The sequence below is a fragment of the Scyliorhinus torazame genome, chromosome 15 (genome assembly GCF_047496885.1).
Source record: "Scyliorhinus torazame isolate Kashiwa2021f chromosome 15, sScyTor2.1, whole genome shotgun sequence".
Lineage (NCBI taxonomy): Eukaryota > Metazoa > Chordata > Chondrichthyes > Carcharhiniformes > Scyliorhinidae > Scyliorhinus > Scyliorhinus torazame.
The window spans coordinates 176751874-176770923 of NC_092721.1; the positions used below are offsets into that span (position 1 = coordinate 176751874).

The 19050-nt window shown below is 46.1% G+C and overlaps 1 protein-coding gene across 7 annotated transcripts in view; it reads left to right on the forward strand.

Moving 5' to 3' along the window:
- tsga10 (testis specific, 10) overlaps window positions 1-19050 on the forward strand; it is a 261516-nt gene that overhangs the window by 12898 nt on the left and 229568 nt on the right. For 5 of the 7 annotated variants that reach the window (XM_072477170.1, XM_072477174.1, XM_072477173.1 and 2 more), the window contains exon 2: window positions 7788-7913. The exons of 1 other annotated variant lie outside the window; for it this stretch is intronic. In XM_072477170.1, the coding sequence (XP_072333271.1) occupies window positions 7788-7913 (126 nt within the window). Of the gene's footprint in view, window positions 1-7787; window positions 7914-16668; window positions 16715-19050 lie in introns of all 7 variants that reach the window. One more of the 7 variants, XM_072477177.1, reaches the window with a different exon arrangement.

Sequence of the window (19050 nt, forward strand, 5' to 3'; positions counted from 1 at the left end):
TCCCATGCCTCCTTACTTTCTGCAGAAGCCTACCATGGGGAACCTTATCAAATGCATTACTAAAATCCATGTACAGTACATCCACTGCTTAACCTTCATCCACATGCTTGGTCACCTCCTCAAAGAATTCAATTAGGCTTCTAAGGCAAGACCTATCCTTCACAAATCCATACTGACTATCCCTAATCAAGCAGTGGGCGTGATTCTCCACTCCCACGTCGGTTGGGAGAATCGCCTGGGCCGCCAAAATTTCCGGGCATGCCGGTCCGACGCCCTCCCGTGATTCTCCCAAGCGGCGGGAACGGCCCGGTCAAGTTTCGCGGGCCGGAGAATCGCCGGAGACACCGAAAATGGCGATTCTCCGGCACCCCCGCTATTCTGCGGCCCGGATGGGCCGATCGGCCAGGCCAAAACGGCGGGTTCCCCCCGGCGCCGTCCACACCTGGTCGCTGCAGTCGTGGGCGGTGCGTGAACGCTGGGGGGGGGGGGGGGGGGGGGTGGCGAAGGGGGATCCTGCACCGGGCTTCACCTGGAATGTGGGGTGGCCCGCGATCGGTGCCCACCGATCGTCGGGCCGTCCTCTCTGAAGAAGGACCTCCTTCCTTCCGCGGCCCCGCAAGATCGGTCCCCCGTCTCCTTGCGGGGCGGATTTAGAGAGGACGGCAACCACGCATGCGTGGGTTGGCGCCGGCCAACCCGCGCATGCGCGGGTGACGCCCGTTATGCTGCGCCGGCCGCGTTTTCTATGTGGCGCCGCTTTTACGCGGGCGACAAGGCCTGGCGCGTGTAGATGACGCGGCCCCGATTCTGGCCCATTGTCAGGGCCTGAATCGGTCGGGACCGGGGCCCTTCCGTGCCGTCGTGAACCTCGACGGCGTTCACGACGGCGCGGCCACTTCGGCGTGGGAGTGGAGAATCCCGCCCAGTGTCTTTCCAGATGCTCAGAAATCCTATCCTTCAGTACCCTTTCCATGACTTTGCCTACCACCGAAGTAAGACTAACTGGCCTGTAATTCCCAGGGTTATCCCTAGTCCCTTTTGTGAACAGGGGCACGACATTCGCCACTCTCCAATCTCCTGGTACCACCCCTGTTGACAGTGAGGACGAAAAGATCATTGCCAACAGCTCTGCAATTTCATCTCTTGCTTCCCATAGAATCCTTGGATATATCCCATCAGGCCCGGGGGACTTGTCTATCCTCGAGTTTTTCAAAATGCCCAACACATCTTCCTTCCTGACAAGTATTTCCTCGAGCTTACCAGCCTGTTTTACACTGTCCTCTCCAACAATATGGCCCCTCTCATTTGTAAATACAGAAGAAAAGTACTCGTTCAAGACCTCTCCTATCTCTTCAGACTCAATACACAATCTCCTGCTACTGTCCTTGATCGGACCTACCCTCGCTCTAGTCATTCTCATATTTCTCACATATGTTTAAAAGGCCTTGGGGTTTTCCTTGATCCTACCTGCCAAAGATTGTTCATGCCCTCTCTTCGCTCTCCTAATCCCTTTCTTCAGTTCCCTCCTGGCTATCTTGTATCCCTCCAACGCCCTGTCTGAACCTTGTTTCCTCAGCCTTACATACGTCTCCTTTTTCCTCTTAACAAGACATTCAACCTCTCTTGTCAAGCATGGTTCCCTCACTCGACCATCTCTTCCCTGCCTGACAGGGACATACATATCAAGGACACGTAGTACCTGTTCCTTGAACAAGTTCCACATTTCACTTGTGTCCTTCCCTGACAGCCTATGTTCCCAACTTATGCACTTCCAATTCTTGTCTGACAACATCATATTTACCCTTCCCCCAATTGTAAACCTTGCCCTGTTGCACGCACCTATCCCTCTCCATTACTAAAGTGAAAGTCACAGAATTGTGGTCACTATCTCCAAAATGCTCCCCCACTAACAAATCTATCACTTGCCCTGGTTCATTACCAAGTACTAAATCCAATATTGCCCCTCCTCTGGTCGGACAATCTACATACTGTGTTAGAAAAGTATCCTGGACACACCACCCCATCCAAACTATTTGATCTAAAGAGTTTCCACTCAATGTTTGGGAAGTTGAAGTCACCCATGACTACTACCCTGTGACTTCTGCACTTTTCCAAAATCTGTTTCCCAATCTGTTCTTCCACATCTCTGCTACTATTGGGGGGCCTATAGAAAACTCCTAACAAGGTGACTGCTCCTTTCCTATTTCTGACTTCAACCCATACTACCTCAGTAGGCTGATACTCCTCAAACTGCCTTTCTGCAGCTGTTATACTATCTCTAATTAACAATGCTACCCCCCCCCACCTCTTTTACCACCCTCCATAATCTTATTGAAACATCTATTACCAGGGACCTCCAACAACCATTTCTGCTCCTCTTCTATCCAAGTTTCCGTGATGGCCACCACATCGTAGTCCCAAGTACCGATCCATGCCTTTAAGTTCACCCACCTTATTCCTGATGCTTCTTGCGTTGAAGTATACACACTTCAACCCATCTCCGTGCCTGCAAGTACTCTCCTTTGTCAGTGTTCCCTTCCCCACTGCCTCATTACACGCTTTGGCGTCCTGAATATCGGCTACCTTAGTTGCTGGACTACAAATCCGGTTCCCATTCCCCTGCCAAATTAGTTTAAATCCTCCCGAAGAGTACTAGAAAACCTCCCTCCCAGGATATTGGTACCCCTCTGGTTCAGATGCAACCCGTCCTGCTTGTACAGGTCCCACCTTCCCCAGAATGCGCTCCAATTATCCAAATACCGAAGCCCTCCCTCCTACACCATTCCTGCAGCCATGTGTTCAGCTGCACTCTCTCCCTAGTCCTAGCCTCGCTATCACGTGGCACCGGCAACAAACCAGAGATGACAACTCTGTCTGTCCTGGCTTTTAACTTTCATCCTAACTCGTTTATTATCTCCACACCCATTTTCCTACCTACGTCATTGGTACCAATGTGCACCACGACTTCTGGCTGCTCCCCCTCTCCCTTAAGGATCCTGAAGACACGATCGGAGCCATCCCTGGCACCCGGGAGGCAACATACCTTCCGGGAGTCTCGCTCGCGACCACAGAATCTCCTATCTATTCCCCTAACCATTGAATCTCCTACGACTATTGCTTTTCTATTCTCCCTCCTTCCCTTCTGAGCTCCAGAGCCAGACGCCGTGCCAGAGACCTGGCCGCTAGGGCCTTCCCCCGGTAGGTCATCCCCCCCCAACAGCATCCAAAACGGTATACTTGTTTTGAAGGGGAACAGCCGCGAGGGATCCCTGCACTGTCTGCCTGTTTGTTTTTTTCCCCCTGACTGTAACCCAGCTATTCTTGTCCTGTACCTTGGGTGTGGTTACCTCCCTGTAACTCTTCGCTATCACCCCCTCTGCCTCCCGAATGATCAGAAGTTCATCCAGCTTCAGCTCCAGTTCCCTAACATGGTCTTTGAGGAGCTGGAGTTGTGTGCACTTCCGGTAGGTATAGTCAGCGGGGACACCGGTGGTATCCCTCACCACCCACATCCTACAGGAGGAGCATGCAACTGGCCTAGGCTCCATCCCCTCTTACCTTACAGAATATAGCTGCCCTGTGGACCAACTGGATCTCTGCCCACCGACTCTGCTCCCAGTCAGCTGCACTCTCTGTAAACTCCTGGCTCTCTTCTCACTCTTTGCGGAAATGTAGGAAACAAAATGAAAGGAGGAACATGGGGGGGAAAAGCGAGATGTTCGCAATCCAGGCGAGAGGGCAGGAGAGGAGACTGGGAGAGCTGCCGTTTAGAATAGTAGGAAGGAGCTTTCGCTATCTGGGAATCCAGGTGGCTCGGGAATGGAAGACATTGCACAAGTTAAACCTGTCCTGGCTAGTAGAACAAATGAAAGAGGACTTTAAGAGATGGGACATGCTTCCGCTATGACTGGCGGGAAGGGTACAGACCGTGAAAATGACGGTCCTCCCCAGATTCCTGTTGGTCTTTCAGTGCCTCCCCATCTTTATTTATCACGAGGGCCTTTTTTAAACAGGTGAATAAAGTGATTTTGGGCTTTGTGTGGGCGGGTGAAACCCCGCGAGTGAAGAAAGTATTGTTGGAGCATAGTCGGGGGGAGGGTGGGTTAGCGCTGCCGAACTTTTGTAGCTACTACTGGGCGGCTAATATAGCCATGATTAGGAAGTGGGTATGGCTTAGGCTGATACATTTCCAGGTAGTCCACCGGGCACACATGGTGGTGGCCCGGATGAGCAGGGTTTTTGGGGTAGAGGACGGGTGCGCAGGAGGGCCAGCAAATCATGTCCACATGTTTTGGGCATGTCCAAAGCTTAAGAGGGTTTTAGCAGGGCTTTACTAAGGCTATGTCCACGGTACGGGGGGTGCTGAGTCCAGAGGTGGCGATCTTTTGGAGTGTCAGAAGAGCCATGAATCCAGGGGACGAGAGAGGCTGATGTCTTGGCCTTTGCCTCCCTGGTAGCCCGGAGACGGGTACTGTTAATGTGGGGGGACTCGAATCCCCCAAAATTTAAGACCTGGGTTAGTGACATAGCTGGGTTTCTCAGTCTTGAGAAAATAAAGTTCGCCCTGAGAGGGTCAATGTTAGGGTTCGTCCGGAGGTGGCAGCTGTTTGTCGACTTGCTCGGGGGAAATTAAAATGTCAGCAGAGGCAGAAATCTAGGGGGGGGTGCGGGGGGGCTAGGTTATTGTCTTACTGTTAGGGGTGCGAAAAACATGATGGGGTTGGAATTGTTTTATGTACCATGTTTATGTTGCTGTTATTATTATTATAAAAACTACAAATACCCTAATAAAATGTTTTTTAAAAAAATCAGTGTCTCTCAGTTTTGAACAATTTTCACGACCCAGCCTCTACAGCCCTCTGCAGTTAAGAATTCCACAGATTCACTACCACTGGTTTAGCACAGTGGAGGGGCTGGTTTAACACAGTGTGCTAAACAGCTGGCTTGTAAAGCAGAACAAGACCAGCGCGGGTTCAATTCCTGGCGCTGGTATGTGGCGACTAGGAGCTTTTCACAGTAACTTCATTGAAGCCTACTTGTGATAATTTATTATTATTATATTATTAGAGAAGAAATTCCTCCTCATCTGTCTTAAATGGGAGAGCTCTTACTCCTGAGATTATGCTCTCTGGTCCTAGTCTCTCCCAGAAGGGGAAACAACATCTCTGCTTCTACCCTGTCAAGCCCCGTAAGATTCCTATATCTCAATAAGGTTGCGCCTCATTCTTTTTAAACTCCAAAGAGTAAGCTCAGTCTCTCCTCGTTGGAAAATCCCTCCATACCTGGGATCAGCCTAGTGAACACCTCTAATGTCACTATATCTTGCCTTCGATAATGGGACCAAAACTGTTCAAAGGTGTGGTTAACATGCTTTGTAGTCCCTAGTTTTATACTCATTACCTTTTGTAATAAAGACCAAGATTTAGTTGCCTATAACTTGCAAGCTAGCTTTTTGTGATTTCCTCCTTATTGCAGCTTTCTGCAGTCTTTTTCTCCATTTAAATAATATACAGCTCCTTTATTTTTTCACATTTTTCTGTTTAATATTCTATCTGCCAAGTTTTTGCCCACTCACCCAACCTGTCTGTATCCTTCTGTAGACTTTGTGGGCGAAATTCTCTAGCCTCCCTGCAGTCTGTTTCTTGTGGCAGCAGGCGTCCCACCATTGGTCGGCAGTGGGATCTTCTGGTCCTGCTGTCAATGGGTTTTCCCATTGAATCCACCCAATTCTGCCAGAAAACTTGTGGCAAGGAGGAGGGTGGGCACTCCACTGGTTACAGATTGCCATCTTGAAAATGCTTCTCTAACCCAATTGTCTTCTATTAATTAGCCAATCCTCCAACCATGCTAATATTCTCACCTCAACACCATGTGCTCTCTATCTTATTAAGCAGTTTTTTTTGTGGTACTTTATCGAATGCTTTTTGGAAATCTAAGTATATTACATCTACTTGTTTCCTTTCTGTAGCCACCTAAAATGGCTGATTCCCGAGTAAAATGGCCAAACCCCGATGTAAAATGGCGAACGAAAGAGGCTGATGGGAAAATCAGCCAATATGACTCAAACGGACAGCTGCAGGCAGAACAGTGTATTCGGCTCTGGGGAAGCCGGCCCAGACCGATACCTGCAACCATTAACAGCACATCAACCCAGCCATCTGCATTTTAATTAGCCATCCCTGGGAACAATTGCTACAAATTAGCAATTGAAAGCCGATCCAGACCTCTCGGCGCCAGCAGGGGCTGAGACAAAGAAAGGTGGACGACCACCCCCCGATCAAGGAATCGCCCCATTATTGGAGCATATCGAACCCAGTGATTGGGACCAAGCCCAATCACTTGGGACCAGGGTCAACGTTCGCCCCGAGAGGCGGGAAGCCCCTAGGGACTATAAAAATAGGAGCCAAGTTCAGATCGACCCTTCTTCTCCTACTCGCAACCTTCGCAAGAACCTCCGACAAAGAACAAGTAAGTCTTACTCCAGCGATCGCTACCAGATAGGTGTTCCAGACTATCGACCCGTGCCAGCCTTTTTGAATCCCACAGGCCAGACCCAATTCGATAGACCATTCGTTTCCCTGACCTGGTGGACCATCACCAAAGTTACGTATTGGCCTTTAGTGGTAGGTAATAGTCTAGAAGTAGGATTATTGTATAAGTATTTATTGCTGTATATAATAAATGATCGTTGATTTAACATTTACTAAGCGGTGTGCTGCATTATTAATCATTACTTGAGCTTGGACCACGTGGCGGTATCAGAAAGATACCTGGCGACTCGTGAGCAAAGGTGACAGAATTAGAGCTAATAAAACTAAGGCTAATAAGAGCAACACTTTATCCTGCTCGTTATCACCTCAAAGAATTCCAATAAATTTGTCAAGCATGATTTACTCTTCATGAAGCCATGCTGACTCTGCTTGTTTATATTATGTATTTCTAAATGCTCTGCTATTACATCCTTTATAATGTCCCCGTAACATTTTACCAACGACAGATGTCACATTAACTGGCCTATAGTTACCTTTTTTCTGGTCTCCCTCCCATTTTTTGTCAATTTTCCAGTCCTCCAGGACTCTTTCAGAATTTAAGATTCTTGGAAGATTTACTGCCCCCTCTCCGCCATAACAATACTGTCAACCTGATACCATCGAGGACAAAGCAGCCTGTTTGACGCCCCGTCCACCAGCTTCAAGAGCCCACTCCCTCTTCCTCCTCCTCCACCAACACTCTGGCAGCAGCATGTACCATCTATAAGATACATTGCAGAAATGCACCAAAGTCCCTTTGACAGGATCTTACAAACCCACACATAGGCAAGGAAGACAGGAAAACGGGAACACCACCACCAGCAAGTTTACAAAACTCTGAAGTACCTTGAGACATTAGATCATATTAAAGATGCTGTATTATTTGTAATTTTAATGCTTTACAATAACGGGTCACATAGAGTAGCAACTGGGAACAGGATTGAGCTCCCATCAAGCCAAAAGTTTCCAGGTTTGGCAGTTGCTGATGGACAATCCTGAGCTTTGTTTTCAGAGATTTTTTTTTTAAGGTTACTGATCTCTCTGCACCATGTTCATGAAACTGATTTAAGGTGTATAACAGGAAGGTCCTATACAAGTATACCCCCTATAAATGTGGCATCATAATCCTCCCCCGGCTCCTATTGAAGTATCTCTTTCCAGGACCAAATGACGTTTTATTGAACTACTTACTTCCAATTATATTATTTTATTAGGCTGACCTTGTTTTTGTTTCTCCCCTCCCCCTCCTTGCATCAGGAAAGTGCAGGAAAGGGTATAGACCGCCAGAGCTACAACCTTGCATCTGAGATAGCCTGTGAAGTCGCAGGGATTAAAGAAAGGAATAAAAGTATCGAAGATCATAACTTTCAGCTAAATTATCAGGTGATTTACTTGGAGAAATCTTTACTAACTTTTTTTTTTTGAAACACAAATGAGGATACTGTACAAGATGAAAACTCCCTTAAGCACCTAATAAGGTTTTCAACTTTTTCCAGACGCAGCTATGATTTGCGTGTATGTGCATCTCCTCTGTCTCTGTCAAAGATATGCTATAATTATGGGGGACTTCAATCTTCACTTTGTCAGGTGGATGTACCTTTAAGAAATAGGTGTTTATCAAATAGTTGCAGTGATGTCGGTGTGGGGGTGGAGCTGGCTTGTCTGTCTATCTTTCACTTTCATTTTGAGCTGGGAGCTGCAGTGTGTTTTTGGTTTCGTTTTCAGAGTTGGAGAGCTGCATTCACGGCAAGAAGATATTATGATCTCTCTCTGCATTCTAAATGTCTCCGAATCGCTTGATGATTTCAAAGTAATACTTGTTTTTGTAGAGAATTTAAACCATCTGTCTTCGTTTAAAAAGGGTTTAACTTATGGATGTTGCTTGGGAAGTTATTAAGGGTTATTTATAGAGTACTGTATCTTTTGGGGGGTGGTCACGGTTGGTAGTTGATAAACTGTTTACTGTGTGTTTATAAAATGTTAACTGGATTCATAGAATAAATATTGTTTTGTTTAAAAAATACTTTTAGTTCTCTGTTGCATCACACCTGTAAAGTGGGCCCTTGTGCTTCCCATAACCAAAATCTATTAAAAGTTGTGGGTCAGGTGAACTCCATGATATACTTTGGGGTTCTCTAAACCCTGGCCCGTAATAACTTATAGTTTGAACAAATCAAATTGGCGAAAATAGCTTGGAGGACAAGTTCACGGGATTCATTTGAGACCATTTTCAGAAACAATGGGAGGAAATTTCCATTTGAGACTAAGTGCAGTAGCAGGAGGTTTCATCAATACCCAACCCTCTGGCTGGCATGGCAGGAACTCTAGCCCAATTCTTCACTTTAAAAAAAAAAAAATTATGGAATGTGGTTAGGCCAGCATTTATTGCCCATCCCTAGTTGTCCTTCAGAAGCTGGTGGTGAATTGCTTTCTTGAACTGCTGCAGTCCCTGAGGTGTAGGTACACCCACTGTGCTGTTAGGGAGGGAGTTCCAGGATTTTGCCCCAGCGACAGTGAAGGAGAGGCGATATATTTCCAAGTCAGGGTGGTGAGTGACTTGGAGGGAACCTCCAGGTGGTGGGGTTCCCAAGTATCTGCTGCTTGTGTCCTTCTAGATGATAGTAGTCGTGGGTTTGGAAGGTGTTATCTAAGGAACCTTGGTGAGTTACTGCAATGCACCTTGTAGATAGTACACACGGTTGTCACTGTTCGTCGGTGGGGAAGGTTTGAATATTTGTGGAAGGGGGAAGCAATCAAGCGGACTGCTTTGTTCTGGATGGTGTTGTTCCGAGCTGTACCCATCCAGACAAGTGGAGAGCATTCCATTACATTCCTGACTTGTGCCTTGTCGATGGTGGACAGGCTTAAGGGGTCGGGAGGTGAGGTGAATTACTCACCGTAGGATTCCTAGCATTTGACCTGCCCTGGTAGCCACAGTATTAACGTGGCTAGTCCAGTTCAGTTCCTGATCAGTGTTAACCCCCAGGATGTTGAATGGAAGCTCATTAATTAGCACAAGCCAGTAACCAGCTGAATCACCTGGCAGGTTGGGATCTTATTGATCTGTCTGCCGACAGCTGGTAGGGTCAAGGTCTGAGTGTCATACTTAAAACGCCAGTACAACACGTACGTCTGACTCTTCAGCCCCAACTATCTTCAGGAGACTGTCACAGATGTCTGGAAACCAGAAGAACTAGCTTGCAGCCTCAAGAAGGCAGCTAGCTGCTTCCCAGTCCCTCAAGACATTGATCAGAGGAGTATAAACCCACAGGCATGTCCTGTATCCCAGGGCTGGCTCCAGTAGACACACCAGCCTCAAGTCTCTGGCCTGGGAGGTTATTGAAGGCTCGCACTGCACCCAAAATCTTGTCTTCTCCATCAAGGTAGGTCATCTTTCAATTCCTTCCAATATTAAATCTCATCATGGCATCATTCACTCAAACAGTTACTCTCTGCAGAGATCTCTCACAACCATTAGCAGGCAACACATCAACATTCATTCTCTTCATCAAATCCTGAAGATCACAGTGAGTCAGATGCAGTCTTGTATTGATCATGCCGATCAACCAAAATTCTAATAACTAGTTTCTAGACACCAGCAGATTGAGACCCACAAGGCAGCTGAGTACTAGTCCAAGCCCACAGACTATGTCCAACGAAGGAGCTCTGGAAGAACTGTCACCGAGCTCACCTCCACCCTCCACCAGTGCAGCGATGCATACCTTTGTGCGGTTCGTGCCCACTTCTGGAGAAATCCTTACTGACACGTCCCTGCAACATTCTGAGGCAGAGACAGCCCAGGTCTCTGGCACTGGAGGGCTGCTGGAGACCAACCATCTTCTCAGCCTGAATTGAATAATGAGCCTCCGCAGGAGATGTAATGACAGGTGGCAGAACATCAGGCGAACGTTCGACAGTCACTCAGCAGACCAGAGCAAATGATGGAGGAGTCCATCCACCTTCTGCCTGTTGTGCTTCCAACATGCGAATGCCTCAAGGTTACGATGGGATGGTCGGCAACCATCATGGAGACCTTTAGTCCAGAAGGTGTTCCCTCTGCCCTGCATTCTATGGCAGCACACTTTGGTCAGCAACATCTAGAAGTAGGGGACATGGGGACGAGGCACCTTGACCTCCTCTCTCCAGGTGCACCATCTCCTGCAGGTGCTGTGGCGGGCCCTCTGGTACCCACAAGGAGGATGGGCTTCATTCGGGCACCCTGGGACGGCCTCTCGGGCCACTCCTGGAGTGCTACCTGTGCTCTGACCCAATCCACTCCAGGCCACCAAAGGCTCTTCTACCCCTGACCTGACCAGGAGACCCTGCTTGGGCTGGGACTCCCCAAGCCTCAGGCCACCATAGGACATGTGCCAAGGTCATCGCAGACATCAGGACATAGGGGTCAGCAAGCTGCTTCCATCTTCGCTACGAATACCAAAGCATAATGGTAGGGTTAAGAACAAATTCTGATGTCACTTTTGGGTCATGGGTGTGATAGCATTAAAGTAATTGCACTTTTATGAATCCATTTTGATAGTTATGCAAATGTTTTGGTCAACTGAAGGCGTTGTGAATTTATATTTGGAATTCTCTTATGTTGAGGTTTGCCATCCTCCTGCTCAGAGATAGTGTCATTTCATATGATGTCAACCTCAATTGAACTAGACCCTGTACCCTTGTGATGTCCAGGAAATGTGTTTTAACCTTTCTTTGAAATGTGTGATGCCAGCATTTCTAACCCTTCCTCAAGGAACACCATTGCGTGAGAGCAGCTAATCAGCATTGATTTTGACAGCATTTATGTCTCCTTGGTAGGCATGCCCTCTTCTCAGTCGCAGCAGCCTTTGTATTATTAGATGGCAGCGAAAGCTTCAAGTCTTCTCTTGCATCGCTCTTGTTCCTCAGTGAACTCTCCGAACACATGGCTGACAATTCATGATGCCAAAGTGCACAATTGCAGGACTTAATCCCCCTGCGAGTAGGTGAACATCCCCTGAGATGAAAGGGAATGACATTGAGAGCGAGGAGAAATGTGACAATATGACCTCACTTAACTTTACTCTTCCTGGAACCTGGTGGAACCTGTCAGTAATTAATGTATCATGGATGTGTCCCACATCTTCCTTCCTCCATGTAACCATCACGCTCATACTAACCTTCTGGGTCTTCCTGTGGTTCCTGGGCCTCTAATAATACTATGGGTGCCGGTTATTGCACTCTTGGGAAGCTTGAGATGATGGCAAAGCTGATGAATCGTGCAGCCTGGCTGTCTTCGTGCAGAGCAAACCTGTAAAGGATATCTGTGACTTCCCTTTTATGTATCGATTAAAAGGTGACTGAGATGCCACACAGGTCCCCTATTGAACCCTGGAAAGACCCAAATCCAAAGAAATTGGGTGCTGCCGACTTCAAAGCCACGGGCTAGCCTCCAACCCCTTGTGACGTCAAGTATTCCTGAAGAATAGCATATGTGAGGTACCAGATTTATGGATAAGCCCAGAAATGCTCGGTTCGGCATTGCCATTTATATGTGTATGAAATTATGAGGGACATAGGGTGGACAGGGAGGTACGTTTCCCCTTAGTGGAGCAGGCAATAATCAGGGGACATATATTGAAGGTAATGGGCTGGAGGTTTAGATGTGAGGAAAAATGTTTTTACCCGGAGGGTGGTTGGAATAACGAACTCATTGCCTGAAAGCATGGTAGAGGTGGGAACCCTAAATTTAGTATTTAGATCAGCACTTGAAATGCCATTGTATACGATGCTACGGACCAAGGCTGATGGAAAATGGAATTGGAATAGTTAGGTGCTTGATGGTCGGCGTGGCCATGATGGGCCAATGGGCTAATGGGCCTCTTTCTGTACTGTAAAACTCTATGACTAGCTGACTCTTCTACAATTAAATCCTAGGCCAGGCAAGTTTCCTCTGTTGTTTGGGTCGCTTCTCCTTATCCTCCTGCTCATACTCTGGCTCCTCTTGTCCAATCCCTCAGGCAGGATCTCTTGTTGGAGCTGCGCGCTCTGCTTTGTCGCTCCCTCTTTTACCTCTTCCATTGCATGAGAACTTTGACAAAGGCAGCATTGAGCCCCTGGATCCATTGCTCATTTTGCCTTCTCTGAAATGAAACATTGAAGATGAGAATGATTAAAGGCTAAAGAAAGTGAGGCTCTGACTAGATGAGGCATCATATTCAAAGGGGAGTTCAACAGGGCCACCACCTGAGGGCAGCGGTGTCCCAGAAGACATGGGACAGATTGGGGGAAATTCCATCCCCAATGAAGGGGAAGATACACCCCAAGACAACAAACATGTAAAAATCACAAGGGAAATACAGTGTGCAGTCCATGCAGAATTATGCACTAAAAGTCTAGGTGAAGTTTAAAATTCAAATTCGAGGACCACTAAGCAGTCCTTATGGAGACTGTCCCGTCTTCATATTGAAGAAACCCTCCATGTTGTGTGGCACTACCACTGTGCTAAATGGGATAGACTGCAAACAGACCTAGCAGCTCCAGATTGTGCATTCATTAGGCACTGTGGGACATCAGGACTCCACCACAATTTGTAATGTCATGTCCAAGCATATCCCCCCACTCTACCATTACCACCAAGCCTGGGGATTAACCCTGGTTCAATGACGAATGCAGGAGGGTGTGCCAGGAGCAACATCAGGCATACGTGAAAAATGAGGTCACATCCTGGTGAAGTTACAACACTGGGCTACTTGGCATGCCAAGCAGCAGGTAACAGACCGTGATGAGCAATCCTACAACCTACAGATTGGATCTAAGCTCTGCAGTTTTGTCACATCCAGCCGTGAATGGTGGTGGACAATTCAACAACTCGCTGGAGGTGGAGGCTTCATAAATTATCCCCATCCTTAAGGATGGAGGAGTCCAGCACTTCGGTGCAAAAGATGAGGCTGAAGCATTTGCAACAATCTTTAACCAGAAGTGCTGAGTGGATGATCCTTCTCCGGGGGTCCCCAGCATCACTGATGTCAATCTTCAGCCAATACGATTCATTTCCCATGATATCAAGAAATTATTGAAAGCCCTGTCAATATCCCGGTAATAGTCCTGAACACTTGTCCTCCAGAACTTGCTGTGCCCATAGCCAAGCTGTTCCAATACAGCTACAACACTGGCATCTACTGGCAATGTGGAAAATTGTCCAAGTATGTCCTGAAGAACAAATCAAGTCCAACCAATTACTATCCCATCAGTCTACTCGACTCTATCCTCAGCAAAGTGATGGGAGAGGTCATCAACAGTATCATCAGGTGGCACCTACTTAACAAAAGCCTGGTCACTTGACACTGGGTTCTGCCAGGTATGAGTCCGATCTTCGAGACAATTTCGGGGATTCAACTTAATCCACTACAAAGTTTCTCACCAATACAGCTTCATTTACCATAAATAATTGTGCTGCATTATGTGAGCCATGGATTTCTTTCTGGTTATCCTGGCTGGTTTTTACCCTCGCTGGCAAATTGGGAAACATTATGTTCTGTCTCGTTCTGAGATGGTGTTTCATTGAATTTTGGTCTCCCAAGGTTCTTCCTGACAGTTTTTTAGGCCAGACTTGAAAGTTTGATTGACTCTCTCAGCTAGTCCGTTTGATGCTGGGTGGTAAGTTTTAATGTGTTTAATACTGTTCCATTGTCTAATACCATGATATCGGGTAATCCGTCAGTTGAAAAGCATTGCCATAATCATTCGATGGTAGCATGCAATGTAAGTGGTTCCACCTCAATCTCCATCCGTTTAGAGGATGTATCAATTGTGAGCAAAAGCCATTGCAACCAAGAATGGACCAGCAAAATCTATATGGATTCATACCGATGGCCTACCAGGCCATTCCCAAGGGTGCAATGGGGTTGTAGCAGACAACCTTTATTGCAGTTTGCATTGTTGACAGTCCTGACTAGATTCTTCATATCAGCATCAGTACCAGGCCACCACACAACTCCTGATAAACATATTCATCTTGGAGATGCCAGGATGAGAGAGTGACGCAGTGGTTAGCTCTGCTGCCTACGGCGCTGAGGACCTGGGTTCAAACCCGGCCTCGGGTCACTGTCTGTGTGGAGTTGGCATATTCTCCCTGTGTCTGAATGGGTTTCACCCCCACAACCCAAAAGATGTGCTGATTAGGTGGATTGGCCACACTAAATTGCACCTTAATTGGAAAAAAAATAATTGGGTACTCTAAATTAAAAAAAAAAAAAAAGAGATGCCAGGATGAGTACTTGTGTAATTCATTAGGAGCAGCTCTCTGCCTGGTACAGGAATGCCTACCCTTGCTCCCCCAGGGTATGATGCCATCTGGACAAGTGAATTAATTCTTATTGGTAAATAATGGTTTAATTTCCCCGGAAAATGGCTCATTTACCCATACTACAAGCATTTTGTCTCTTTGGATAAAAGTGGATCTCCATTGGTCCAATTCCTGATCTGCTTCGCTGAGATTCGCAATGTGTCTGAACATAAATTTAATGCCATGATAATTTCTTGTGGTACAGGAGTACATGCGATACATTCTTGCAAGGGTAGGCAGTAGGCTAAGAACATCCACATTGCTGTGTGTTCCACATTGGTGCTTGAAAGCTTATTCATGGGCAAACAGAATTTTTAAAAATAATAATTTATTGCCCAATTAATTTTTTCCAATTAATGGGCAATTTAGCGAGGCCAATCCACCTACCCTGCACATCTTTGGGTTGTGGGGGCGAAACCCAAGCAAACACGGGGAGAATGTGCAAACTCCACACGGACAGTGACCCAGAGCCGGGATCGAACCTGGGACCTCGGCGCCGTGAGGCAGCAGTGCTAACCACTGTGCCACCGTGCTGTCCCATAGGCAAACAGAATTAACCCCCACAGTTGAATTCTTGCTGAGGTGATTGGCGGGATAGCCTTGTCGTCTATCAAGAGACCTGTTACAATCCCATTAGATGTTGTAACAGGACAAGAAGATTCCAACAGGAACCCTGGCTCAAAAGGCAGAAACTTTTACTTTTGTTATAAAATGTGGAGGAATGAGTCACAGGACCGCTAATTAGTTTTAACAACCAGAAAACACATTTGTTAAACATAAAAAGTTGGATTATGATGAAATATTCCTGTACTCCTCCTTTAGTTTTAGGATTAACACTGATTGCAAAGTCATCTTAAATCTACAATGGTCTCATTAACACAGTCCCTTTTAAGTCCATAAGATGAATGTGGGGAAATACACTCTGCGCTCTGAACCCCAAGCGGATGTCTCCTCAGAATTTCGCGCCCCCCCCGATGATTTCCACTTGAGAGTTTCCGAACTTCACTCCCAAAAACATGCTTTAAAATCTTGTCATATTATGTTTCTCATTCGTGGTTTTCATTCCAAAATCCAGATGAAGTTTTCCAAATAATACTTTTAAACCAAGCTCCTGCTCCATTTTTAACATCGAATTCAGTCCAGAGTTTTACACCAACCCTTTAGGATTTCTTTGTCCTGACTGCAGTGCAAACTGCTCACAATTGCTTTAACTCTCAATTCCCAGACTGTATTACAATGTCATCAGATGGTTAACATTCCTCAAGTCTGCTGTCCTGCTTTAAATTTCGTTACTGCAATTATCTCTAACTCCGAACATGTTGTTTACTCCTCCTTATATACTTCTGAATAATACCCTGGTCACTTAACTTCAGGTGTTTTCATTTGTTCTGTCCAAATTCCCTGGTTATCTGGACTGTAACTTGCAATTTAGGAAGCCTGCGTCTTTGTAGCTCTTGTCCTGTCCAGTCATCTTTCATCTGGCAGAGTTACAGATGTTCACTCCCCAAGGCCCTGTCTTCAACTGCTCACAAATTCAGCTAAAGCTAAGAACAAAGGACATCTTTTCCCTCTGGAAAGTGGACCCCTGTGGCTAAGCAACGCCTTGTCCACCTCTAAGTTCTTATTTACTCTTCATGTTGCAACCATCTTGAAGCACAGTTGGAACTCAACCAGCCCCAAACATACAAACACCTTTGTCCTGCATGAATCTAACTATAGGTTCTACTCTTCCACACTTTAAACCATACCTCATTTTTCTAATATTGCCCAATACAAATATAAATCCTTTAAAATTACCTTTTTCTTTCCTAACAGACCCAAGAGCGATTGTGGTCAGAAAAGATTGTAAAGTGTCTACCATGTAAGTACTGGTGGAATTTCTTGATGCCAATAGTCCTTCCTGCTTGATTTGTGAGTAACTTCCTTAGGCGATAGCCTGATAGGGTATGTATTAATACCCTCCTCCGAGCTGTCGTCCATCTCATGGGACAACACTGAGCCAATCCCATATGGAGAGATGTTGCAGATCAATATCAGTTCTTTTGGATGGGTCAAGGTATACAAACAGGTTTGAGGAATGCAGCAATTGCTGGACTCTGTTGAAAGCTTCCTCCTAGGAGCCTTCCAAGACCAATGATGGTGTTCCTTTAGCAGAATTTCCAAGGGGGCCAATACTGTCAATAAGTTTGGTTTACCATCCTAAAAAATGTTTGAGTTCAGTTGTTGTGCTTGTGGGGGCAGGCGCCTCCTTTATCAGATTGACCTTGTGATCCACCAGGTGTAATCCTTGTGCATCTATACAGTGCCCCCGGGTAGGTCATGTCAGTGACTTGAAATGTGCACTTCTCTCTCTTGAGGTGAACCCCAGCTTCCAGAAATCTTTTTAACACCTCCTGTAAGTTTGCTAGATGCTTGGCCTATGTCAATCCAGAAATCTTTTTAACACCTCCTTGAAGTTTGCTAGATGCTTGGCCTATGTCAATCCAGTTATAAGGACATCGTCAAGGTATATAACAACCCAGGGTAGCCAGCTTTGCATACACGTCTTCAGTTCTCGGGATTGGGTATGAATCCAGCTTGGCGACTGTTAGTTTATAATCGCTGTGAATGCGGATGGTCCTGTCCAGTTTCAATATGGGGATACAGGTGCCACCCTTTCCGAGAATTAAACTGGATGGATAATGCCTAGTTCCTCCAACCCATTTAACTCAGTATCCACTTTTTCTCGTAAGCATATGGTACCAGTCTTGCCGCAAAGAATCAGGGTTGCCTCTGGATCCACATAAATCTTAGCTAGGAGCCCTCTGATTTTGCCTAAGTCATCACAGAAGTTGCTCTCTTATTTGCTTAACAGTTCATGCAGTCCTCTTTCCCACACTTAAAATATCTCGGCCCAATTCAACGTGATATCTTTCAGCCAATCGCGGCTGAGAACGCTGGATCCTTCACCCTTCATTATTATCACTGGGAGCTGGATAATACTGTGCCAATAGCATATAGCTACTGTTGTGGTGATGTTTATTTTTGTTGCTTCTCCTGGATAAGTCTTCAATTTGGTAGAAGTGCTCTTCAAGTTCAATGGTTGGACTCCCTCTCTTAGGTACTGAATGTATGCTCACCCATCACAGTGACTGATGGCCCTGTATCCACTTCCATCTTAAGAGGCTTCTTATTTACCCAGAGCATTGCAGTAATAAATTTATCTTGCCTGTTTTAGCTTAGAGTGAATACCAGAATCACCGGTGCTAGGCTCTTCCACATCTTAGTTGTTTGGTTCCTCAGCAATCTTTACTTAATTCTGCACTGCTTTATCAAATGTGCTCTTTTGCGACAATAGAGATACTCTGCCTTCTCAAACCAACATGATTCAGGAGTGTGGTTACCTCCACATGGGTAACATTCCACTTTAAGTATTACTGACTGCCTATTCTGTGCCTTTTTTGGGGTGGATAAAATTGTTACCCGCTTCCCGGGTGCTTTGGCAGTTTTGGCACCATGGCTGGCTGCAGGTTCCTGCCAGAACTGTGTTATTTTGTGCACTCTACAACTTTGGTGTGCCTTTTTTCAGTGCTTTCTATGGCCAGCGCTATATGCATTGCTCTGATAGAATTTATGTCAACCTCATCAAGTAATCTGCATTGAATAGCATTGTTGCTCACACCAAAGACTAATTTATCCTGTAACACATCGTTTTAGGTGGCTCCAAAATCACAATACTCAAATAATTGCTTCAGTTTAGCAAAGTAAGTTGCAATCGATTTTATCTGGGACTCTTGCCCTAGAATTAAAATTGAATTTCTGGAATCTTGATGGTTGAGATTGCAATTGAGCCTTCACTAAATCCACAAGCTCATTAAATGATTTGGAGCCGGGTGTGCGTGGGGCTGTAAGATTGCGAGTTATAGGTCTGAGTTCCACAAAGACTTGGGATAAATGCTTTGCATTTCACCTCCCCTCCTATTTCCTTTGCTTGGAAATAAATACACAAGGTGTCCTGTCTTCCGTGGAGGAGTCAAATGGGTCCCAATCACCCAAAGAGGCATTCTGGTGAGCACCATTTTCAGACTTCAATTAAAACAGGATATTCACAGGTGTGAGAGAGAGGCAGTGCCAGGATAATTTATCCTTGTCACCAGCTGTAAAGATGCACTTTCACTGACTTCATTAGAAACACAAAAGGTGTTTATTAATAAGAAA